Source organism: Megalopta genalis, chromosome 9 (genome assembly GCF_051020955.1).
Source record: "Megalopta genalis isolate 19385.01 chromosome 9, iyMegGena1_principal, whole genome shotgun sequence".
Taxonomy (NCBI): domain Eukaryota; kingdom Metazoa; phylum Arthropoda; class Insecta; order Hymenoptera; family Halictidae; genus Megalopta; species Megalopta genalis.
In genome coordinates, this window is record NC_135021.1 from 13,456,830 (window position 1) to 13,483,251 (window position 26,422).

Consider the following 26,422-nt stretch of genomic DNA (forward strand, 5'->3'; position numbering starts at 1 on the left):
TTTTAACATTTCATTATATTTCGACAACTTTTCCAGACGAATTTGTTATACTTCAACAATTTATTGTAATTTCAAGTCACATGCGAGAGCCCCTGTAGAATGGCAACCAGATGTGGCAGTTGTAGTTGATGTTGCTAGCACTGCAGGCATCAAATCGCTAAAAAGATATTTTATAAATATAAAACAGTTGAATCATCGATCAGATGTAAGATCATGCTCAAAGCTCAATTTTTCGGATCATTAATGCCGCATTAATACCTTCATATCACGAGGAACGTTACCAACAGAGCGTTATACAAAACTTTATTAGTCTCCATTAATTTTAATTAGTTCTAGTTCCTATCGGCCTATCTTGTTATCTATCTTTAATATTCGTTGCAGTTAGCATTATTTTCTAGAATTATTAACGAACTTTAAGCTCAAGAATCTTTTAATTTTGCATTTGCAACTCTGGGACACCCGGTGCATAGCACAGAAAACGAATATGTACCTAAATCAAGCTACAAAGTTGAACGAACAATTTAGAAACGTTTCAGCTTTGTTATTTGTGTACATATTTTTAAGATGCACACGTTTCAGTTATCTTCATGCCAACAGGTGTATCGAGTTTGAAATTGTTCGGGTGCTCGATAACATTTATATACGTCACATATTCTCTCTCATATGTTTTTTCTAGCTCCCTTTTAGAATTTCATGGCACCCTGTATAAATCATGGGGGAAGTGTTCTTTGATCTAGCTACAAAGTAGCATTGTGAAACTAGCTTGGACTAGATTCGAATTGTTGAATAAGAGTTCACTCTCCTGTGTGAAATTCAGTGTTAGTGGTGACTCAGCTCGTCCCATGAAATTCACTAGCAGAGACGAGTTAATTCGTCGAATGAAGTTCACGAGTAGAGACGAGCTAATTCGCTCCACGAGATTAATAAGCATGTACCGGCGAGTACAGACATGTATTTTCGTAAGCGACTTTAAAAATCCGTACAAGGAAGCATTTATTTCGTCAACTGTAGCAGTCCCTGCTGTATATATGTTCATAAAGATGCCGTTTAAAATTTTTGGCAGATACGTCCGTACTGTTTGTTAAAATTTGTTAAACGCTTCGCGCGTCCTAAGCGACGCGGTTTTTCACGTAGTGGTAAATCACCCGATACACAACAATGACTCGGTGGCAACGACCTCTTTTTATATCGGCACCGACAGAGGTAGCGTGGAGCCACTTTTTTTGTTGAAGAGAGACAGAGAGAGAAAGAGAGAGATAACAGATAATCTCGAATCAGGAAACAAATAAATTTATTGTGGGAGAAAGAGACGAAGGAGCAATTCGGCGAAACGTGATCCAGCCGCCGAGGTATCGTGTATTCAATTTGTAGAATTGATACAAGAGAGAGAGAACGCGAAGAGGAAGCTGGAATTCTGCACCGCGAAGGAGCATTGACATCTTCCGTTGCCCGATTATAAAACCGATCCCCGCCACCGTGTGCTACCGAAGTTAATGCGCCTTCGCTGTCGAAAGATCGACCCGTTTTCAACTTTCTCATCGTGCTGGCCAGAAATCTGTATCGTTAATGAGCCGCCGCAAGAAATTCTGACCCGTGAAAATAATCCGGCAGTCCAGAAGCGTCCGAGGCGAATTCTATCCGATCGAACGCGTGTTCCTGAAACGTTCGCTGGCAGCGTGCATAGTTAGAACTAGAACTGCGGCTCTTCGATTTTCGACAAAATGAGGGAAACATGTCTTTCTTCTGGCAGAAATAAAATAAAACTGTTACTAATTTCTTATTCGTATCGGTCCTCACTCGTTCCGTTCGAACTCTCATTATTCGACAATGAAGATCAGATTCCATTAATCGAAAATACCAGGCACTTCGCGAACGATCAGTTTCGCAGAATTTCCCACAATCGCGGTTCAATATCAATCTGGTAATTACGCGTCAGAGTATCGAGTCTAATGACCGCGCCGCGCGATTCCCTTGTATCGATTATCTGCAATCATCGGGCAAAAAAGGCCGACTTATCGGTCGTGCCCTGCCTCTCTGATCTTTGCGCCTTAATTTTCAAAAAACAAAAAAAAAGAATAAAATAAAAAGACTCGACAGTGGTTGTGTCCAGCTGGAATTATCGTTCGACGTTGACGTTCGCGGTGCCGTCGATGTTATCGCGTTGATCGATCGTCTCTTTTCTTTTCGCGAGCGTGACACTTTCGCGAGATAACGCTAACCCTGAAAAATACATTGCTGTTCTGGGATCAACGAACTATTATCGATTACGCTCGATGGTCCTCGCTCTTTGACTCGCTCGATCATTCCTCGCAGACGTTCGCCGGTCAAAAGTCCTTACCGATTCCGCGAGATCCTTTCGATCGCGATTTCACAAACCGGATGGCCCCGTGACGCGTTTTCTTATTCTGCAGACTTTTATCACTTAAGTGCCTCTTGCAATTGTCGTGGAAAATTCTTACTTTGTGCGAAGCGCTGCAGCTTAAATGTTGACGAACGCAACGAAAAGGAACAGTCATCCAGCAGAGATGGCAGACTTTTGGAAACGGGGTCACCAAAGGTAAACAAAGTGGAAAATTGTAAGGAAGGTCCGATGCGAAAGGAAAATTTCGTCGAGATTAGGGAAAGTTTTCTCGAGATAGGACTCTCTCTCTCTCTCTCTCTCTCTCTCTCTCTCTGTCTCAAAAGACTCCGTTGGTTCCTAATGTAATACTCGTACCTCGAAAAGAATTTCGTGAAATACCTCGAGGAGCATTAAGCAGGCGAAGAAGCGAGGAGAATCGCAGGATAAGGGATCGAGAAAACTGCTATCTGCTTCCTCGTTAGTCGAAGTTGTGCAGCCAACGAACCGGCGAACCTATTACGTAAACGCTTCGCGTAGGTGTTTAATTTGAGGAAAAACACCGCGGAAAATGCGCGGACAGGTTCGTCGACCGAAATCACGCGGGCGTACATGCGAGCGCATCGAGCGTTTGCTACGAAAAGGTGTAAACGCTCGTTGCAAATGCGTCGCATGCGCAGAAGTGCATGTGTGCGTCCTCGTAGATTTGCATAGATTTGCGTAGGAGCGGAAACTCGGATTGACGCGCGAAAACCGAGAGAATGGCGGTGAATTCCCGGACTATGCTCTCCCGAGGACAATGTCCTGAAGCTAACACAGCGTAGAAAGTTCGAAGAATTCACGAACCGTGCTTAAATAGATTATATCGAGGCCATCGTGGTCCTAATGGAAATTATACTGCCCTCATTGCCCTAATGACTCATCGTACACGAACTACCTGATAAATGGCAACGAGGTATTGCTGGGAGTGACGGACACGTAGTCGTTTAGAACATAATTGCTGTTTACGTGGGTTAACGTAAACGATTATTATCTCGTTTACAGATTCGATAAAGATAAATGGGGCAAATAGCGATTTGAAAGTTTACTTGGGACGATACTCCCGTTTGCAGGGATGCAAAATCGAGAGAAGCGTTTCGTATGGGAGAAAGTTCACCCTACAACAACTTTGTCGATAGAAAGAATGTTCTCGACTCCCATGCACTTTCCGATTGCTCAAATCCGAGAATCTCGTTGCCAGTATCTCTCATATGAAACTTACTGCAAGGGCGTGCGCGAGCTGATATACCTAAGTGCACCACCTCTTGCAAGCTGCTTGTTATGTTGTACGGTAACGCGGGAGTTTCTAGGGCAAAAGTTTCTATGGAAGAAAGCGCTACCCTCGGGAACTTCTTCGAAAAGTGATCTCATAAAACAAACATTCTCTTCGACGAGTTTCAATTTTCGAAGCGAGCCATCTGGGATCGTTTGATTCCGGCGAATGAACCATCGAACTCGGAGATTTTTGCTCGGATGTAGTTTCAATATGTTTCAGAACGAATTCAGAACGATCTGTTCGACTATAGCGAATTCTCCCCAATTTTCCTTCAGCTTGTAAAGGAAAATGTACAAAATTTGTTATAATTGGTGACAATCGGCAACTATAGAAATGAGCCGCGAGGCTCGTATAGTCATATCTCCTTTTCCCAAATTGTCCATTTTCCTTTACAAGCTGAAGGAAAGTTGGGGAGAATTTACCGTATTTCACGTATTGATATACAATCGGTTTTTCGGGAATGATGTTTAAGTGGCTGAAGAGGGCAGCTGCTAGGATGTAAAGGCAAATATCCTAGAGTGACTAATAAACTGACGAAGGTACAAAGAGTTCGACAATGACTAACGACTAACCCAGTCAGGATATTCGGAATATTCGGCGGTTCAATTTGGTAATGAGCTGGCGTTTACAAACGATAACAATGTTTGTAGGTTCCAAGTTTTAACCCTTGACCGTGGCATGGCTGCGTGTTGAAATACATTTTAGTTTGCCGGAACCATAGCCCGTACCGATAACCTCTGTTAGACGCATACACGCGTCCTTAGGAATCGCTGGTCGAAGGGTTAAATAGAATGTTTCGCGATTCTTTCGACTCCTATTCCGAACTACCCAAGTCCTGGAGTGCAGCGCGCGCTTCTACGACGCCAGCTCGTGCCTGTGTAACGTACCCTAGCGGATCGTTTGCGGCGCGGACCTCGCCGGGAAAGGCCGAAGACGAAAAGGTTCGAAAGGCTGTTCGAGCCTGAGGACGTTGGTCGCGCGGCCGAGAGATCCCCGTTCGATCTTTCCGATCGTGTCGAATTCCTACCGACGAACGAGCGCACACACGTTTTCTCGGTCTCTCCCACTCTCTCCTCTCCTCTCCTCTCTTTCGAGTGCCGTGCCATGGATCGGTCCGGGCCGTGCCGGGCCGGGTTGGGAGAGGAGAGACACATTACGCGCCGCGCGCGTAATCCTCGGTCGCATCGATAAGAGGTGCCCATCGGAGAGTCGAATGCTCTTACCCCCATCATCGTGCCGGCGCGCCACACCAGTAACACATATATAAATGCCCCAGCGATTGACAGAACGTACAGTTCACGTTTTGACGTCTGCTACTTTGCCGGCCTCAAGTTTCACGCAAGTGCACACCTAGCCGACCAGCGGACAAAGGTGACCCGCGTCCGGGCCCCGACACGTGCGCTCTCGGACCCCCTCGAACAATTAATTACACGCGAGCATCATGGGCTGCCCCATCGCTACCACCGCTTCCTCCCCTTCCTTCGGTCCCACCGGCAAACGGCGGTCCCCTGTTCTCAAAATCGTGCTACTCTTCATCGCCGTTCATTCGTTTGTCGCCCCTGTCCAAGCCCGTGTCAAACCGGAAGCCGTGCTGCTCGAGCTGCTCGCCAAACCATTCGCACCCTCCGACGGCGCGTCCGAGACCTGTTTGAGGAGCAGCGCTCTTTACCTGAGGGAGGTGGCCAGATACACACCGTGGGCTCTGCAAAGTAAGTCGAACGTGTCCCTTCGATCTGCCACTTTGATCGATATTTTTATCATCGTCATTTCGCTAAATCGTCGAAATTCCCTTCTGACAATTAGTGACGGCCGCGGAAAAGATCGAGATTTTCCGATCGATTAGCGTCTTTGAAAATTGTTCGTCCAGAAAAATGCGGGGAAATTAGTGTTTTGCGGCATTTAATGCATTTCTAGCTTGTTGTTTCATTGGTTTATTACACGAAAAATCGAAAACATTCTTCGCACACTGTGGAATCGACCCGTATTTTCAATAGAAAAGTGTTCAGTTTTCGCAACCAGATTTATCTATCGGACAGACCACGCGGTGCTTGCCGTTTGTGAGCGTCCCTAAAAGTTGCAGCACCCTGGCAGCACTCTCGTAACTCGAGGAAAATGCGGAGACATTTGAAAAATTCCAACTTTCATAAAACCTTGCAGGCGCCGTGGACGATTCCTGTTTGTTTCTCGATCTCTTATTTCAATTTCTGCTGATCCAGTTTCAGCTTTTAGAAGAGCAGTCTCTGAAAGACAGGCTTGCGTTCGATTAGTTTCTTTTTTTAGATTTCTCAACGTGAACATTTCTACGATTTGCACGACCCACGCATTCTCAAACGGCATAACTAGTTTAACAAAAGAGTCCATGAAACAAATAAGTTGACGCTCCTCTAAGGATCTAGGCTGAATCTAGTTAAGTAGGCTGAAACGGACGAAGGTTTCGGAAAGAAAGCTGTCGGTATACGAATCAAAGGGTTTTTATGGTTCCAAGGGGCTCGGGAAAGGTGTCGGGGGACTTGGACGGACGCGCGCGGGAGGTTTGAAAAGACGTCGGAGAGTGCATCCTCCGGGCAGCTGTCGGCGCCGGCGGCGATGATTGCCGGTTTGTGGGACGCGTATTCGACCGGCATCATGCCCGGCATGAGCACACGGCGCCGATGACTGATGCAGTGGGCCTCGGTTTCGTGGATTGCTCAATTGGTTTCGCGGGTCAGTGACCTCTCTCTTTCTCTGACGCTGCCATGCCGGTCCTCCCGAATAGAAAGCGATGAAGAGCAATGGAGATCGCGTCGGCACCGGCCCCGGACCGCCGTAAAAATACCGTTTGAGCAATCTGTCGGTCTGTCTACCTATTCGCGCGTCATTATCTAACGGGGTCCCTACGCCAGTCCGTCATGGGAGAGGATCAATTGTCTCTCGAAAGGGAGCCACGGTAGCGCTCGTAAAAGTACCGTTCCACCGGACCCGCCGCGAGCCAAAACCCACGTTTCCAAATTTCTAAAACTCTCTCTTTCCCTCGGCTTCGAGATTCTGTCGGCATATTCTTGGACAATCAACCCTTGTGCTGGCAACGAAACATTAGGCGTGCAATGTTATACCTGGCTCTTCGAAGCAATCGAAACGAAGAACGAGGCGAGAGCAACTAACTACCCTATCGAAAGCAGGTATCGAGTCATATTTAAATGGTCTCGATTTTGCACAAGTAGTGCGACGATGTGCGACGCAAATTGTTCAAGGGATCGCTGAATTGTCGATATTTACAAGATGATGAATACTTTCAATACATACTGCAAACATGAAAGAATGATTAATACTGTCGATGTTTGATCCAATTGAGTCATTTCCTTTTTACATGAACTAAAAACTGACTCTGAGCGACTATTTGATCGCGATGCGACGCGAATGGTTTAATCAGACATCAGTTTTCATAATCTCCTTCAAACGACAAGGGAAATCATCGAAACGCAATGATCAGACCGCGGGACTTCGCGCGAAATGAACATTTTTCACGCGAACGCGATAATAGCAGTTTTTATAAAAATGTGCAAATCAATTTTATCGCGCGTTGTTGTTTGAAATCGTAGCATAATATTCAAGTAGTTCACAATTCTGTTCTGCTAAGTTTTTGTAATACAATAAATTCTCCCTAATTCGCGCTCAGATTGTCCACAGAAATGGACGTCGACAACTATAAAAACGAGCCGCAAGGTTATTTCCTAAATTGTCCATTTTTGCGCACAATCTGAGCGTCAATCAAAGGACTATTTACTGTATTTCTTAATGAATTTTCGATCGGTTCAGCCGGGAAGATAAAGAAACGGTGGTGGCCGAACACATCGACGGCTTCGTTCGGTCCACGTCGCTCGAAAATTTTTTTGATACCGCTTCGAACAACACTTTCTTCGTTACCTCACGCGTAAAACGTTCCGTCGACGCCGATTTCGATTCTAATGCGTGAAACGATTTCGCGAGCTAGGCAACAGGTCGTTCACCTCGGGGCCGCTATTTATAGACGACGAAATTAGGCAACGATTCGTGTTCGCTTTTTCCTGAATGGGTCGCCTGGCCCGCAAAGGATGAACGAATCTCCCTGACATTTCGGTGGAAAGGAGCCGACCGCGAGTCTGCCAGTAGGTGAGAGGAGCAACGTATGACGAACTCGGGCCAAAAGAACGTTTCGGGGACTCCCACGAACTAGAAATTTCATTTCACGGTGTCAACGACCCCGGGTTTTTAGTACGAAACGACCGATGAACCAGTTTCCTTCGGCTGTGAACCTGTTCCATCATCTGTCACCTTCGTTGATTAACGCTCTAGGGCCATCGAGCCAGTGTCAAAACGATCCGAATCGAGTTTCTAATCCGACAGGAACGACGGCTTTCGAATTTTCCCGTGGTACATATTTCGAAAGCCGACGCTGTACTAGCAAATTTTGCGAATTAACGCTGACCAACTGACCCGTACTCTCACGGAGATATGCAATATCCAAGACAACACAATCATTTTTGGCTGTTTGCATCATTCCGAAAAGAAGCGATTCTTTTTATCGTTTCCCGATGGAATTCGTTTCACATTTTTGTTTGGTCTGTCATTCGCGTGCCACTTTTTTTGATCGAGCACGACCAGCTAACGAACACCGTGTCGTAAAGTTTCTCTGGCTGAATACGAACGCCGAGGTATACTTATCTCATTTTTCTCAAAGTGTCTGTTTTTTTTCTGTTTTTTTTTCTTTAGTTCAAAGTTTCGCCTTAAATAAATAACCATGACGTAATGCTAGATATAGGCACGCGCGTTTGATAGGGCCTAACCAACAATTAATTTGCTCGCATCGACGCTGTGCAATTCTTGGCTCGGGAGAAAGGAAATTTTCCGACGAAAGAGAATGGGGATCAACGATTTCCGAAAACGACGGATTTCTGTCTCGTTTATTTTCGGCGCGATAAATCGGCCTCATCGGTGAAAGTCGCAGAATTTCACGGAATTCCTCCGGACAATGCTTCCATCGGTCGTGAAATGGTTCGTAGCATTGGATCTTGACCTTAAGTCGTCGCGGCCAGTGGTGTTAGACAACGGCAGGAGCCTAATCTCTCCCAAGTACAACGAACAGCGCGCCGCTACGTGTGGAACCGTTCGTTCTAGTTGTATCACGTAATTCGATTAATTATTGATGGGAACTCGGTTAATTTTCGAAGTGGACGATAACGGTAATCATAGTTCGACGGGGTCAATGCCGTCGTATCGGCCAGTTTTGCGCACTATTGTCGATTAGCGCAGTTTCCCGGAAGTGTACGAAAATGTTTCCGTCGATGATGCATAAGAACCGATCGATAGATCGCGTTTGAAACAGCCGCGGCGTCGTATGATCTTCCTCTCCGATTGAAAAATATCGCATCGGGCCGCTCCGATCGAGAAATCAACGGAGAACGATATGCAATACGAGGAATTATTTTTGGTATCACCGAACGGCGGTTTTTGCGCGTTCCTGAGGAAAACGGCGAAAAATCCAAGAATTATGAAAAAAGAAAACGACGAACTTTTTATCGATCTCCAGCATCGTGTGATTGATTTAGAAACTTTTGATGCATAACTACTTAGTAATAACATGTTTGGCACCGCGGTTTTCTTCGTCGTTCATCGTCGTTAGGATTATCGACGATGCAACGAAGTTTTATCTTTATTTACAATTACACAAGCCATCGAGTTAAATAAAAGTCTCGGAACTGCGATACAACGCAGCATCGCAGCTGCAGAACTGGCATGTTTACGAGCACACCGTGTTGCCTGATTTTCGATGAATCGTGGACGTTTAATCTGTCAGAATACCGGAAAAAAAGACGAACGATCGCGAAAGAAGAGGCGTCGATTCTTGAAACGAGTCCCCAGGTTGTGCGATTTTTTCTCGCGAATCCAGTCTCCTGTGAGAGACTGTTGATCGGCCAATTACTGTTCAGCCTTCATTTTCCTAAATAAACAACAATCGCGTCCCGGTTATCGAGTTCGAAAACGTTATGCAATCGATGCGATGCGAAACGAACACTATCGGCCGCGAGTGCGCAAATTTCTACTTATCGGGGTGGTAATAGATTTACGGGTCAGCGTTCTTCAAAATCTCGTCGCCACGACGTCGATCGCAGTTTGATTTTCGACCAATCGGTTGCCACGATTGCTAGCAATTTTGTCGTCAGAATTTGATCTTGTCAACCCTTCGCAGTCGAAAACATTTTGCAATGTTACTATTAAAATGGCGCTATAAAATGGAACTATTTTGTTCGAAATCGAAAATAGTTTTTCTGATCTTTTCTCCATTTTTTTTTCCTTTTTCTCCAATTTCCATTTTATATATAAACTAGTGCACTTTATATGTATATATGAAGTTGAATTTTGTGACACATGCGACAGTTACACTTATAACTGTTTTTTAAATGTAAACAAATTTAATAATGTTGAAATTATTTTGAAACGCGATGGGACAATTTTTAACGGCGTCTTAGAGTCGTCACTTGAGTGAAAGGGGTTAAAGTACGATTTTATTTCCATAATTTCGAAACACTGAAACAATATGTACATATGTTTCTTTTTTTTCAGACTTGTAGTAGCGCGAAATTAATTACGGAATTTCAAAATAATTCAACAGTCCCGCTCCGTTCGATCGCAATAAAAGCGAAGTGGTTCCCCGAAATCCGATCGATGCAGCGAAGTCTCGGATCGAAGGATCCGAAGTCCTCTTACGCAACGCACCGGATCAACAATGGCGCCTCGGTCAGAGACACTCTCACTTTCGAAACGATCGGATCTCGTTATAGCGACGATGACCGCCGGGCACGGGATTCGCATAAATCTGCGAAATGAATTTTTACGAGCCGACACAATTCGCGCGTCTTCGAAAATATCACGATATTTTGTCTGAAATACAGTATGCACTCGTTTTCCGGTGAGAAGGAGAATTATTTGGGAGGAGTAAATTAGAAAAAAATTAGGAACAAATTAGGAATCAATCGTAGGCTTGAGAATTTCAATTTGACCGAGGTGCCCCGCGTTTCTAATTGCAGAACTAGTTGAAGAACTAGTTGCGATCGATGTTATTTACGCGCAGAAATACGAGCGGCGATAGATCATTCAGCCAAAAGTTCGCGGAGAGCGTATGAATGGCAACGAAAACAGATTATAGATTTATAGTGCAAGCGAATTCATCGAACTACTATCTCGCGACCTTTCGTTTATCTCGCCAAGTCGCAGCTTTGCACAACAATGCAGACGAAGACGATCTTTGTTTCAGCTTTCCGAAAACCTCGGCCGGCGTAGAAAACTTCGCGAATCTTGCCCGAAAGCTAGCAGCTTCGATTCGAACGAAATTAATCGATCAAAACAGGGAATGTGACACGGATTGCTCGTGATACAGAATCGGCTGTGTGTCAACGGTTCGGTTATCGGAGAGACCTTTCTCCATCGGCAAAATCGTTCGTATTATTTCGGGGAGGGATGGAAGAATGTTTGGAAACTCGCGAATTCGAGCGAATCTGCGAATCGTGATGCGTCGTGCGTCATGTGTCGCACGCGAACTGGGTCAACAGGGAATAACGTTGGTGCCGATGACCGTCCTTGTGTATCGGAGCCGGTCTTTTTGCTCGCTGACCGATGATCGATCGATCTTCCCTCTTTTCCGACGCCGACGCGTCTCTTTAGGCTCGCTCCACACGAATATCGTCGCGATCCGCGACCACACGCCGTTCCGATCTACGATTATTTCGGACTCGACGGGTCACGCGCAGATAATTGAAATTTTCGTTGCAGTTTGAATTGAAAATTACTCTACGAGTCGCGCCTCTGAAAATATGCAAAGAAAGATGGCACGTTTGAAACTGAAAATCGTACACGAACCTTTTTAGTTGAAAATCGAGCTTTCAGATTTTTAAGTACAATAAATTCTCCTTAATTAACGCTCAGATTATGTAGAAAATATGGACAATTTGGGAAGAAGAGATACGATTGATCGAGCCTCGCGGCTCGTTTTTATAATCATCGATTGTGAACAACCACGAAAACGAGCCGCGAGGCTGGAATAATCGCACCTTCTCTTCCAAAATTGTCCATTTTTGTTTCCAAGCTGAGCGTCAATTAGGGAGAATTCATTGTACACGATGAGAGATTGATTTTTTGAAACGAAGAAACTTGCGCGCCTCCATTTGAAGCTGCGACTTTGAAGTCAACACGATGGTTGCAGCTTCGTCCACCATCGCAATTTCTGGTGTAATTTCTATTTAAAATCTGATCTAAACGATTTCTATATGAAATCGTTTGAAATCGAGAAACGTACAGGAAGCCCTTTATCGCGTCTGTCGCGGAATAAAATGCAACCAGCGCGTGCAATCAGCGTGGCCGGTTGCATTCCCGGCGTGGCAAGTCTAAATTGTCCGCGCCGCGAATAATTACCATTAACATTGTATCGCTGCCGACGGAATGCAATTCGAAGGTGTTTCCGAGTGTAATTGCGCTCATTTGTTCCCACCGGCGACGATGCCAAACCTATTGTATCATTTATTCGCCGAAATTCGCTGAAATTTCGAAAACATCGCTCGCAATTATTCCCGCAATTACCCGCTCTACGTGTTTGCGTATGTTTGTCGCGGTAAAATGTCTGGAATTGGCGCAGTGGGACCTGCATTATCCGAACTATAACAGCGAGAAAGTACACGCGATTTGGAGAGATTTGAAAAGGATTCGTTTTATCTCGGCGCGATTCGATGATACATTAAGCGACGCAATAAAACCATAAAACGAAATTTCGATGTTTTCAGAGCAGTCTGAACAGTTTTTGGACAGTCTGGACAAACCGCAGAAAGTGATAACTGCGTACACGAAAATCCGTTCGAAACTTCCCAGCTTTTTTTAGTTGCCTCGCGACAGCCCACTTTCGCGAAAATTCACCGCGTTACCACGCAGCTTCGAAACAATGTTGACTGAATTTGTAGTAAAAAATCGATTGGTCTCGGGTTTCGAAAAAAACAAATCTGCGGAGCCGAGCGCCACATCCTTGGAATCGCCTTGCGTAACCGCTTGCAAAAAAATTCAGGATCGCGTCATCGCGGTCGGTTCAAGGCTGGTCGTGTATGCAGCTCTCTTTTTTCCGTTCGAATGAAGATCGAATGTTAAACGGTCGATTCTCTCGCCGACGTCGCGAGAAATGACCAGCGGGTTTAGAAATCCTGCTTGCGAAAGCCCGGGGCATGGCGGCTCTATTTTTGGGTATGCATTTTCGGGTTTCGCAACGAGGCCGCGGCGCCTCTTGCCGTGTCCTTCGAGATTATTTAAACGACCTGTTAGCACGTTCACCGGTCGTGTGCATCGTACGCCAATGATAATTCGCGTAAATCGAGCGTAAAAATATGAAAATCAACTCGGATGCTGGAGATCGTCATTTCCAAAATTCCCTTTAGGATCTTCCTCTCGAGGATTTCTAAAAACCAATATTAGGTCGAGTTCCTATGCAACTAGATAGAATCTATTATTCGTATCTACCCACTGTGAGTCATCGGGACAAACGAATTTTCGCTTTCGTGGAATAGATAAGAGTTCGAAATAGAGATACACAGAAAATAAATAGACGAAAATAAAGTAAATGTTTGATAGAAAACGGAAGTTATCCCATGACTCGACCTAATACAATAAAAAATCCGATAAAACGACGAAAAATCGTAGATCTATCTAAGCGCTCTTTGCAAAGGTGAGTCTTCAATCCCGAAACCTACGGCGATTGTTCCACGTTCGCGGGGTGATTAGAGTCCGCCGTATCTCACGATTGTTTAAGTATCGATATTTCTTGGAATTTACATGCGAGATCAAGTTCCAAGACAGTTCCAGTCTATTAAATGAAATTGATTACAAGATCGCCACGCTGCCGGACGCGATCTTTTCCTCGTGGAATAATTTCTGTACGAGGAAAACTGGGAGCGGAATAAGCCGCGAGCGCGCGAAAGCGGTGGTCCGAAATCGCGAAGGATCGGCGAGTCAAATGTCAGAGATTTCTCCGATGTTCTCGCTGCTCGATTAGGTAGAAAATTTTCCAAGTGGCAGCAGCAGGCCAGATGAATAAAGGCTCCGGATAGGCGATGCGTCGTCATCGATGAAGATACCGGCGGGGGAGCAAACGAACTCGTGGCCTTAGAGCGCCGGCTCCTTGCAAATGCGCGTCTGAATAAATCACCGATTCCCCGTACGATGTGTTATTAACCCTTGCTTCCTATCTGAGCCGCTCCGATCTACGTCATCCCGTTTATTTTTCCTATTCGCATTCCGAAACGATCTGCGCAACCATCGATCTCGTTCCTCGAGGTCTCCCTTTTTTCTTCCACAGTCCCAGGGATTTGTCAATAGATTAACACCGGACGACTCTTTATTTTACCATTGTTGAGATCGTAAAGATACCTTCGCGGATATTCATCGTTACTGTATAAAAACAGCTACGGGAGTATGGGAGGTTCATCGATAACGCGACTCTTCTTGGAAGAAGGCGAGGCGAAATCAAAAGTCTACCGTGCAAAAAGTCTGGTATATTCTTGCTGAAAGATATTTCCCGCAAAAAATGCTTCTAAGAAACAATAAAATTGCATCGATCCCACGAGCCTTATGCGAAGGTCGATCGCGATCCTGCGGGTCGACGTTCTCCACGTCTCAAGGACTCGTCGCGTAGAAATCGTTCCGTGCAAATATTGTACTTTTGCGAATCGGGGACTGCAAAAGCCCGTAATAACTTTCTCGATTGATTAATCCTTCGACCGGTTGTCTCGAGGATCGATCGTACGTGCGAGCAGACGCTTCGACGATCAACCATGCATAACACGAGCGATCCAAACAGAAATTGTCACGCGCCCGGGTTGAGATTGAACTTGTACAATTGTTTTAATTAGTTCGCACTGCGGTCTCAGTCGTGGGCGTCGAGTGACGCTGTGTTTCCGGAGAAAAGTTTGAAGATCGTGGCGCAGATGTTGCGATTGATCCGCGGGCGTCGGCGTTATTTGCGAGCGTGAACTCATTGTCAGCGGACAGGCTTGTCCTCGCTATCTGGCATCTCGTGAAAAACTCGAGATAACGTGGCCAGATTTTTCTCTGGTGCGCCCTTATCGACCGACCCGTTTCACAATCCGCGTAACCGCGCAGTTCCCGCGCGCGTATCTCCTCTCAAGATGCACTTCCGTGTATGCAATCGGCAAATCGTTCGCACACGACCAACAACGCGGCATTGAGCCGACCGCGCGCGTCTCCCCGCTTTCAAATCAGACAGCACGAGTCGACAGATTTATTTGTTTCAAGCGACAGCAACGGGAAATCGAGGAATCTTCTAAATCTCGATATGCTGTTCGAGAATCTACGCGGACTCATTCGACAGGCTGGGATCTCTCCTCTTCTTGTTTGCGATCGTTTCTACCCCCGTTCCATCGTGCTTCTGCAGTGCACTTTTACGCTAGGTAGTGGAACACAACAACAACGTCCGTTCACAGTTCAATGTTGTTCATGGAATTGTTGTAGCTCGAGTGTCGAGAACATTGCCCTCAGATCCGACGATTCTTTCGTCGCGAATAAACGTAATTAATAGATCGCGGATCTTTATGGAAATTTTTATTCTGATTCTACAAAGAAACAGAATTAAAGAAAATCTTCCTTCGCCAGTTAAAAGATTACTCGTTGTTAAAAGAAAACGGAAATGCTGTTAGACCTTGTTAATTTATATAAATGCATTTTGCGAACAGAGAATTGTGTATCGAATATGGTGTCGTCACAAAGGGAAGACTTCGATTTTCAAGTGGATGGATCGAAACAGCGATTACCGACGATTACGTTTAGCTAGAAAAATAGCACATTTCTCATATTGATCACGCAAATTTCATAAACGGAAATTTCAAGAAACGTCGACCTCTGAAACAGCGAAAAACACTTCTTATTCCTTGATCGAGGGATCGCGTATTGCCGCGTTGGCATTTAACAATCAACCGAAGCCTGACAACAAATCGAACCGGTTGACGTTGGTTCGCGTCAAGGAGTTCTTCTGTCCTCGATTTCCCCGATGATAACAAGCGCCCCGTATTTTGAGTCCCGCGCACGCTTTGGCATTTTCATGTTCGCGCGGGGAAGGTGCGAGCTGCGCGGGGAAGGCGCGAGCTGCGAGGAAAGTACAAAGACCTTCTTTTCTTCTGGATTCCAGTGTACGACGCGTCCGTGAAAATTCCATCGGGCGTAATCACGGGCAATTACAAGCAGCTAGGCAATTACGACGAGTGCCTGCGCGTGAAAACCGGACACGGATTCACGGGGAAGGCCTGCACCGCCATGGTGCAGTTCGACATCACCGGATACCACGGCGGACATCACACGCCTGACGTCGGCGATGTCCTCCTGAACGTCGCCCTCGCATCGGTGAGTCGATCCTTCCTTATCGGAGCATTCGATTATATGTAACCCTCCTACAACCCAGATAGGTTCCGAAAAAATGCCGATTTTTATGTAATTAAAAGAAACATTTTCTTTTTAATTATATATAAGCAACTCGACTCTTTTATTAACACTAAACCTACCGCGGTCGAAGTGACCGCTTTCTTATTTTGCAATTCTGAAAAAGTTCCGAGACTCTTTCGTGGAAAACGCTTGGATAAGTTACATTATTTTGGAGCAAGTTTTATAATAAAAGCTTTAGAAATTCTAAATAAATTCTGTCTTCTCACTTTTGTGAAGCAGTACATGTTAGTTAGTATTACTGCTTGGTAGGTTTAGTGTTAAAAATATAAATGTATGTATAACACAGAACGAAAAAACAAAAAAGCAGAAAATGTTATTTTCATTTAATATATATGTGACCTTAATTTAATAAATTTCTTCCTCGTCACTACTCAGTACAATCAAACGAGAACGTTTTTTTTCGGTTATCATCTATAGTATCTATATCATCAATATTTATTCGGATATCATCTTCACTTTCCAAACTTCCTTCTTCATTCAGATTTTTTGCATCTTCAATCCTCTTTAAAAAAATCTGTAATTTTGATTTGTTTGTTGATTCTTACAAGGTCATTGTAGATTTCATGGTATGAGGATCCCTTTTGAATTTTCGGTTTCTTTTCAGCGGAAAAGGGTATATGTATTCATATATCCTTAATTATAATAATTATATTATACTTATATTTTATATTTAATAATTATTATAATGTACTTATTAAATATAAAATATAAGTATAATATAATTATTATAATTAAGGATATATGAATATATATAATTGCGAGAACCTTTCTACGACATTGTACTTTTATAGCACTGGATAACATGATTTTTGTTTAACATATTTCAAAACTAAATAGCGTCTTTACATGAAAATATAATTATTATATTTAATAAGTATATTATAATAATTATATAATATAATAAATATATTTTCATGTAAAGGCGCTATTTAGTTTTGAAATATGTTAAACAAAAATCATGTTATCCAGTGCTATAAAAGTACAATGTCGTAGAAAGGTTCTCGCAATTTTCTTATCATGTTAGAGCGAAACAGTGTTATAGGATGCCGCGTTGTAGGAGAGCTACCTGTATTATTATAGATACAGCAACAGCAGTGACTATTCAAATCGTAGACCCTCGCCACGCGTCGATGATGATCTCGACGAAATCTCGATTCACAGAAGTAGAAAACAAATTGCCGATTTCGTTAATAATCGAAGAAGATGAAAAAAATATTCCAGCGGCCGAAATGCTCGTTTTCGAACGGGAACGTTCTCCCGTTGAAATCCATTGATAAGCTCTTTATTCCTCATCACGATAACGCGCTTGAACTCGAATTCATTTAACACGTTTATCGGTCATTGTTCGGGAACGCGTATCGCCGAGCGATCTTACTAATGATTATCGTTATCAATTTCCACGCTGCGATGAGAGTTTCGATTTATTATCTTTGGACTGGAATCATTATTATTAGCGTGAGCAGACGCTGCCTGGGACCGAATCGAATCACCGAGTTGCTTTTCTCAGAAATTCGAGTTCGAGTGAAAAGGATTTTTGTAAAAACCGTGGCTAGATCGATTCTCTTTTGTATGTTCGATCATTCCAATAAATTTAACGCGATTGACCATTTTTAAAGAACACTTCAAATTGTTAATGATAATAACGATAAGATAGACATGTTTGCAGCCAATGGCGGAAGATTTAGAACGAGTTTACATAAACTGTAATATTAGCTTTTTTGGTCGTTATTGTAAAAAATGGGTTTTTACCTATTATATATACTTTTTTGCTCCTTATATATATATTATAAAATATAATATATAAATGTATATTATATACATATATATATATATTATTATATATATATATATATTATATATAAATAAATTTATAAATATATTAAATAAAATTACAAATAAATAATTTTATATAAATAAATAAATTGTTTTAGGAGCATTTTCCGAAATATCTCCGAAAATATTACGAATTAATATTAGATTGCAAGAATGCATAATGTAAACTAAATCCATTTTCCTCTTAAAGTATGGATGTTCGCGGCTCGCGAGACAAAAACGATTAATTCTGCGATACCACACAGTCGATCGACCGCAGCAGATGTTTCTTTTATTTCGAATAAATCAAGGGTTCAAAGGTGAGTACGAAGTAGACTGAGAAAATCGATCGTTTGACGCAGGGCGTGAAATGGCTCCCGGGGAAGTCGGTGATCTACGAATGGATGTGGTGCGTTCCATCTAGCTGCAACCACACGGAGATCCAGGAGGCGTTGGAGATCGTCCTCGACCCCCTCAAGGTGGAAGGTCGCGTCGACTTGGTGGTGAAGGTTCCCGAGAACTCCTGTCACACCGCAGAAACAGATCGACCGGTCCTCGACGTAACCGACTGGATTTACATGTAAATATCATTATCGGGTTGCGCGCTATTGCGGTCTCCCAAATGCAACTCTATTCGCGTTGTTTGTCGGCTATCTCGAGGACAAGGCTGCTTGCGCACTATTTTCCGGAATAATTCGAATCGAAAGAAACGCGCGGCGTCCCTGAAAATCGCGTCGCAATACACCGACTCGAATGTAAATATTTGCTCGACGGAGTTTGCTTTCCGAACGGCTAGAAAAATCGGGAATTATCGTGGAAAGATATTCTTGGACTGCGATGACGCGTGGACTCTCTCGTCTTTCCTGATCGGTTTCGCGGGGGAATCCCGCGTGTGCTCCTCACGATCTCGATTTCGATGTTGTCTCGAAAAATTGGGACGCTCAGATTACCGAGAGATACAGTCACAAGCAACAATACAATCACAAGACTGAAGAGCCGAGCAAATACGCTTCGTTTGATCACGATTCCACCGCTTTGCCCAATTTGATGTTGAAATTCGAGGCGAGAACCGTGGACAGCCTCTCTGGAATCGGGATCTCGTTTACCAGATCTTCCATCGTAGTCGGGAAAATTTGGAAAATTCTACGCCAACAGCCCTTCCTTAACACTATAGCCAGCCGAATGTGGAGATCTCGTTCTAACCGAAGTCGCTTAATGGGGAAATTTCCCGAGTTAATTTATAAAAATTAATTCTTACGCCAATCGACATTAGAATTTCTTAATTTCATTAAGATTTGCGAGAGGTACGAACGTTTATGCAATTGATGCCACATAAGCTTGCTTTGCAATATGAATTTAATCGAACGAAGTACTTCAGTTTTATGAAATTTTTCAGGCTTTCGGCGCGGTTTGGCTTTCGTTTAAAAATTTCGTTGCAACGCGTTTATATCGATTCCCGCGCAATATCCGAAATTTGCAAACGAACGCAACATCAATTTCTCAAAATTCACGCGCGTGATGCTCTCCGAAATTCTTCAAAAAATTCGAGTAACGTTAATGTCGCATAAAAATTCGCGATCCGTTTATCGTTTATGGTGACTATGAACGGTCGATCGAAGTAATCGTGCGTTCGGGGTTGCACGTTTAGAAAGACGGGAGGCTGTTATTGTCGGCAGGCTAATGAGTACGACGTACGATAACGTTTAATTGCAGATCGATCCTCACGATATTCGCCGTGATCATAATTGCCAGCACGAGTTACGACATCGCCAGGCAAGGCCGTCTGAGCACGTTGAACCGTAAAGGTGGGTTGCACGTTCTCGTTACGTAAACGATCGTTACACCTGTCCTGTGTAGGTCAGCTTATCGATATTCCTCGCGGAACGATGCCAGAAAAACGATCGGCATCCGATCGGATCGCGAGATCACGCGTGACCGATAACGATTCTCGGCCGGCGTAGATAACGATCAGTGTTAAGGACGCTGTTTTTGCCGGTTGCATTTTATCGCTCCTTCTCCGTTCTTCTTCGCCGTGACGGGCCGAAGATCGCGAACGCGCGAGGAAGAGGGACGGCCGGAGGCCTCGGGATCATCCTACACCTCGCGATCCAGAATCTGTAAACATCGACGATCCATTAGGCATAGAAATGAGTTTCGCGCAACCGATACAGCTGTTTCACACCGTTCGAGATTACAGGCCGTTCCAAAAGTTCTAGCATTTAATCGGATCCTCGGTACGCGAATTTCTAAACGGACTTCCCCGAAAATCGAACCGTTTTCAGACAACAGACACGTGCTTCTGACGTCGTTCTCCGTCTACACGAACGGGAAGAATCTCCTGAAGACCGACAGGTCCAGGGACTCGATCAAATGCCTGGACGGACTACGTTATCTCAGCATCTGCTGGATCATCTGCGGCCACACGCTCTACTCCGAGATCGTCGGCGTGAAAATGAACCTGAACGAGGTGCCACTGGTAAGGCGAAAATTCAATTTCACCGTTGATCAGAGTCCGTTGAACAGAACGGATCGATGACAAACGAAAGTATTATACATGGTGCAAGGAAAGTTCGGCCTTCGCCTTGCTCCGATAGAGCCGGCAGAAGGTACGAACAGTAGTACGAGTCAATTTTTGTTCCTACACGTGGCGACGTGTGTCCCGTCTTCGCCGATTAAGTTCGGGCGATCGCGTCTGCCGAACGAAAGTATGCTCGTCAGAGTGAGTTTCAAAGTGTCCGACGGATTCGTATTCTTCTTCAAGATGCACCTGAGCTGGAGCAACATGCTGCTGCTGAACGCGAACATAATCACCGACACGTTCTTCTTGCTGAGCGGAGTGCTGATGGCGTACACGGTGCTGACGAAGCACGCGAAGGACCCGAAAGGACGTTTGAACGTGATCGGCCTTTATTTACACCGTTATCTGAGGCTGACGCCAGCTTACGCCATGATGATCGGCTTCTACGCCACTTTGTTCTATAAAATGGGAACTGGGCCGCAATGGGACCAATGGGTCGGCGCTAACAGGGACTACTGTCGCGAGAACTGGTGGACCAATCTCCTCTACGCGAACAATTACGTCAACCTGCCCAGAATAGTACGTACAATAATATTTGTCGGATTTATGCTTATCGAATTCTTTGGGTTATCGATATTTTTTTATCGGTTTTTGTAGTTATCGATATTTTTGAAACTCGCATAATTTTCTATTTACGTCTATTATATGTTTTACTACATGATTTATAATAAATATATACATATATAATAAATTATATAAATATATGTATACATATATAAATTATATAATAATAAATTATACATATATATTGTTTTATACGAAATTATATGTTGTTTTTAATTATTATATTATATTGTAAATCATGTCATAAATTATATATATAATTTATATCATTTTTTTTTAATTTTAAATTCCAAGAAGTACAGAAAATTATGCGGATTTAAAAAATTTATATATATATATACACAGATTATTTATAAATTGGAATTTGTAATTTGTCAGTGCATGTCGCAATCATGGTACCTGGCGACCGACATGCAGCTGGTCTGGCTGTCGCCGATTTTCCTGTACCCGATGCTGAAGTTCACGAGACAGATCTTCTTCTGGATCGTGATCGGCCTCGGCCTCGTCGCATCGGTCGTCATACCATTCGTCATCACGTTCGCCCTCAAACTATCGGGCACCATGCTCTACTACAAGGAGTGAGTACCGAGATTCGTCAAACATCGATTCTGAAATCTTCTCTTTTCATCTAGCACAGTCTGATTAATTTCGGTCTGTATCACTTGCTTCTTCGATCCGCCCCGTATTAGCCTGAAAATTACTTATTGCTCCTGTTAAATTTGCAACTAGCGTTCAAGCGTGTTACATTAAAGTGTTGTGGATTGTCGACTTTATCTTCGTCCATTTTGAAATTTTACAAAATACATTTCACTTTTCTCCGGCTAAATAAAGTGTTCGGTCACAAAATATATGCATTTTATGTTGCAATTTAACGGATAAGACTATGTAAATACTGTTGCATCGTTTAAATGTTGCACATACGATTTCCTTTTTGTCGCTAGAGCCAACGACGTGGCGGAGGTTTACGTGCAGATCTACACGAAAGTGTACAACAGATTCGGCGCATACGTGATCGGCCTGGCTCTCGGTTACATACTTTACAACACCAGGTCGCGGGTCATCAAAATACGACCGGTAAGTGCGCCCTATTCAACAAACTTATACGACCCTTCCACGGACGATAACGTCGGACGTGGATTATCTAATTGAACGGACGAAGCGCTTCTTATATGTTCATTCTTTCATAATTTTTCATTGTCCTACGAGGGAGTATTTCCGGCCTCGATTGGGCGAGTCACCTTAAAGAACCGTGAACCTATTTGGGTTAGGGTTGCGAGCCCTGCTTCGGGCCTCACAGAAGGTTAACACTCGTTTTCTGCATTTAGAGATGAGAAACAAGAAGAGACAATATTCCCTCCCTACCGAAGCGAAACGAAAATCATCGCGTACGCTTGATCCGAGAGGTCAAAGAGGTCGTGCGTCACGTGTTCGTACAACCAGCATCATCTTTCACAACCGGCGAAAGCGTCCTTTTTCACGATCCAACTGTTCTTCACCTTGTCCCGGTGGTTTTCTGCAGATGTACGTGCTCGCTGGATGGCTGGTCGCTGCTCTGACCGCGTTGTTCGTCTTCGTTGGTCCACGATGGATGTACTTCGAGGATCACGTCTACGACAGGCTAGAGGCCAGCCTCTACGCCGGACTGCACAGGCAGGTTTTCGCGCTGTCGATCTCCTGGATCATCTTTTGCTGCGTTCACGGATACGCTGGTACGGTTATCATACTTTCGATTTGATCTGCGCGGAATCTTTCGACCATCGATCGTTGATCACTGATTTGAGTATTATTAGTAATTTGAGTATTAGGTTGGTGCAAATTGGTGTAATTTTTTTAGTATTATTAGTAATTAGAGTATTAGGTTGGTGCAAATTAGTGTAATTTTATTAGTATTATTAGTAATTTGAGTATTAGGTTGGTGCAAATTGGCGCAATTTTATTAGTATTATTAGTAATTTGAGTATTAGGTTGGTGCAAATTGGTGTAATTTTTTTAGTATTATTAGTAATTAGAGTATTAGGTTGGTGCAAATTAGTGTAATTTTATTAGTATTATTAGTAATTTGAGTATTAGGTTGGTGCAAATTGGTGTAATTTTTTTAGTATTATTAGTAATTAGAGTATTAGGTTGGTGCAAATTGGTGTAATTTTATTAGTATTATTAGTAACTTGAGTATTAGGTTGGTGCATACGAAATGTCGGATTTTCTTTACATGTAAACGTTTGTCTCCCTGTTTTCGTTATGCTTTCACTTTCGGCATAATCTCGCGTTAATAGTCGTACATTGCCAGAGTCACATTTCGAGAAAGAAGATTTTCTCAAAAGTGTTCTGTTTTGTTATTTGTTTCGAATTTAAGTAAGGATATGAATTCAACCGATATTCGTGTAATCTTTAAACAGCTTTTGAAAAAAGATACGCAGTTTCATACATTCACTTAAAAATCCGACATTTCATACGCACCAACCTAACAATTGTCCTCTAACCGTTTGTATTCGATCTTTTCGTATACCGAAGTTGGCATGTCTTTCTTCAAGGTTTCGTTGACCACTGTCTCTCTTGGAGAGGCTGGGTTCCTCTCAGCAAATTGACCTACAGCGCCTATTTGTGCCACTACGTCTTCTTGCTGCTGGAGGGTGGCGCCGAAAGAACCACCGGCATAGTCAGCCCCATACAACTTGTGAGTACCATAAAACTCTGTTGATCTACCATAACTCACGGAAGACATATACCTCAAACATGTGCCGAAAAATCCTCGCTAAAATCATGTTCCGTCGTCGAATCCCCAGTTCCGGAGCTTCTCCAGCAACCTGTGCCTCACGATGCTGCTCTCGGCGGTGTGGAGCCTGTGCTTCGAGATGCCGTTCATGATCTTGGACCGCACCCTCCTCTCGTACTGGATCAGCCAGGCGAAGCTGACCTCGAAACAGAACCAGCAAAAGATGTTCGGCTCGACGGACTCCAGCAAGGAGATCTACCGATCGACGAACGATTCCTCGTCGTCGATTCAGAGCGAGAATTACGGTCAAAAGTCGACCGAGGATAACGTCTATTGCTCGTCAGGGGACGTCAGCTTCGAGCAGGGGATGTACGACTCGGGATCGTCGCAGGACCTTCAGAAAGGGAACAGGTGTCCCTTCATTTTCGTGATAGGAGGTGGTTCCGAGGGGAACAATTCCTGGCCGGAGTCGAGGAACGTGCATCAGAACAACGGGTTCGACGAGGACTCGGACGACGCGTCGCATTCGAAGTTGGACGTCCGGTTGGACTGCAATTACGAGACCATCGTGAACGAGGCTAGGCTGGAGAACGCCAAGGAGTCCAAGAAGGTGGACTGTTGATCGGGAGGATTGTCTGTTGTGTTTGTAGCTTGCTGGTCGAGCGTTTATTTATATGTAGCCGTCGTAGGCGGCAGCCATAGTGATTTAGGGAACGGAGACGAGAACTCGAAGAGGACACCGATTTGCTGGCACGATCCTCTGAATATGAGATCTTCGAGGCTAATCGATGACTCTGTTATGTAGCTGGCTCTGGTCCCTGAGGTCTGGGTCAAAGGTCTTTGGAGTCTCAGTACGAGAGCGCACGATTTCGCGGGTCTCTGTGCGAACTAGGCGTAGAATTAATGTTTGTTAATAGATTTGCTGTCTTTTCTTTTTTGGAGTTTACTAATTCTTGCGTACGCACAGGGATTCACAGCTCGCTCGTCGATGTTAGGATTGGAAGAGGAAATTTGTGCTGTCAGAAATCGATCTTCCGATCGTATTAATTGTTAGCTCGGCGAATTTTTCGCGCAATGACGGTCACGATAAATGTTTAGCCTACCTCGGGGTGACTAATTCGAAGTGCCTGATTTCGGGAGGACAGCTATTGCGACCATCAATATATTTCAGGACTTTGCTTTCGGAAAGCAAATTGTAATATTATTGTAAATAGTGAGGAAATAGGAGTAATAATAATATTAATAATAATAATAATAATAATAATATTAATAATAATGATAACAGAGATAGGAGTAATTAGGCTGTCTCTCATTGTTGATACAGTTTGGAGGGTTTAAAGAAATTTAAGAAACGTAAAATATTTTTGAACAGCTCTGTTGTTACGAATATGGAGTAAATTGAATATTTGTTAGAGCGACAAGTGATTCTTGCCATAAGGGTAATATGCGAGCGAAAGATAACGTGAAATCTATCAACTTAGGGATCAGAAAAATATTTTGAAGGTACACGAATGTCCCTGAGACGCTTTTATGCCTATAACATGCGAAAAAAGTTTATTTATTATCGTACATAAAGAGAACAGATGATTCTTGCCGCATTCGCTGTAGAAAACAATGTAAATCCGGCAAGAATCATCTGCAGAATCTATTGAAAAGTGGCGCCTCTTATGGCGAAATGCAGAAGCTCCGTTCGGGGTCCGTACAGCGCCAATTAGTAGGATGGCAAAACGCTGAAACTGCTAACCAAACAGTGGCGCTAATTGTGGTGAAATCTGGAAGCTCCGATTTGGCTAGCAGTTTCAGCGTTTTGCCACGTACTAATTGGCGCTGTACGGATCTCAAACGGAGCTTCCAAATTTCGCCGCAAGAGGCACCACCATCGTTCAAGCAACAATTGATTCGTGCCGGATTTTATACTGACTCTTATGGGGAATGCGGCACGGATCATTTGTTCCTACACATTTCATATTAGAACATGAAATAGAAAATTGTTTATTATTGAATTAATTCCAATGTAATTATGCGAAAAATTCGTATACGTTACTAGCGATCTCTTTTATGTTTTCCAATGAAAAGCGGTTGGAAATCATGTGGAAAAATCGAATGAATTCAGTCGGCGACGCGTTTACGAAACACGTGCTACAGTATTATGTGTACATACTCAAATTTTGTAATTGTATGGCGCAGGGTCTGGGAACGCTGATCATTTTGCTACAATTCGTTTCGTAATCGCTGGTTAGATATCAATATTTTTAACCCTTGAGTAGGATGATTAATAAAATTTGATATTTTGTGCGTAACCCGAACGAAAATGAATGATCGTAAACGATTATGCGAGACACTGTATGTGAATTGTTGCGCTGTTATAAATAAACATGTTTCTACTGTCATGTTGTTTGTAAAGTGTAAAAGGTTTACTAAAAAGTTTACTAACTTTACAATAACATAAAATACATCATAAGGGCTATGGACGACCAAATCTGTCCCTCGTTTCGGTTTTATAAAACAGACTAAAAAATATCGTATATCAGGATTTTAGGGCTCGTATTAAAGGGGAAACTTCAATCTCTATATCCATCGCAGATTTAGTCACAACAATAA

The 26,422-nt window shown here is 43.5% G+C and overlaps 1 protein-coding gene across 2 annotated transcripts; it reads left to right on the plus strand.

The window, feature by feature from the left end:
- The first annotated feature begins 4,933 nt into the window (after positions 1–4,933).
- On the plus strand, positions 4,934–26,211 carry LOC117220743 (O-acyltransferase like protein). 2 transcript variants are annotated; one of them, XM_033471002.2, is made up of 11 exons: positions 4,934–5,362; positions 15,844–16,055; positions 18,329–18,546; positions 19,680–19,771; positions 20,249–20,442; positions 20,728–21,063; positions 21,487–21,686; positions 22,050–22,182; positions 22,628–22,817; positions 23,640–23,782; positions 23,892–26,211. In XM_033471002.2, the coding sequence occupies exons 1-11, from the start codon at positions 5,095–5,097 to the stop codon at positions 24,441–24,443; spliced, it is 2,538 nt and encodes an 845-aa protein (XP_033326893.2). In that variant the 5' UTR covers positions 4,934–5,094; the 3' UTR covers positions 24,444–26,211. The 2 variants fall into 2 exon arrangements, with proteins under 2 accessions (XP_033326893.2, XP_033326894.1); XM_033471003.2 differs by lacking the exon at positions 4,934–5,362 and adding an exon at positions 14,893–15,109.
- Positions 26,212–26,422: the final 211 nt, after the last annotated feature.

Excerpts from the sequence above, each read along its gene's own strand:
- LOC117220743 (XM_033471002.2), top strand. The coding sequence starts at position 5,095 with ATGGGCTGCCCCATCGCTACCACCGCTTCCTCCCCTTCCTTCGGTCCC. Across the intron at positions 16,056-18,328 it reads TGAACGTCGCCCTCGCATCG|GGCGTGAAATGGCTCCCGGG; the intron begins GTGAGTCGATCC and ends CGTTTGACGCAG. Across the intron at positions 22,183-22,627 it reads GGGTCATCAAAATACGACCG|ATGTACGTGCTCGCTGGATG; the intron begins GTAAGTGCGCCC and ends GGTTTTCTGCAG.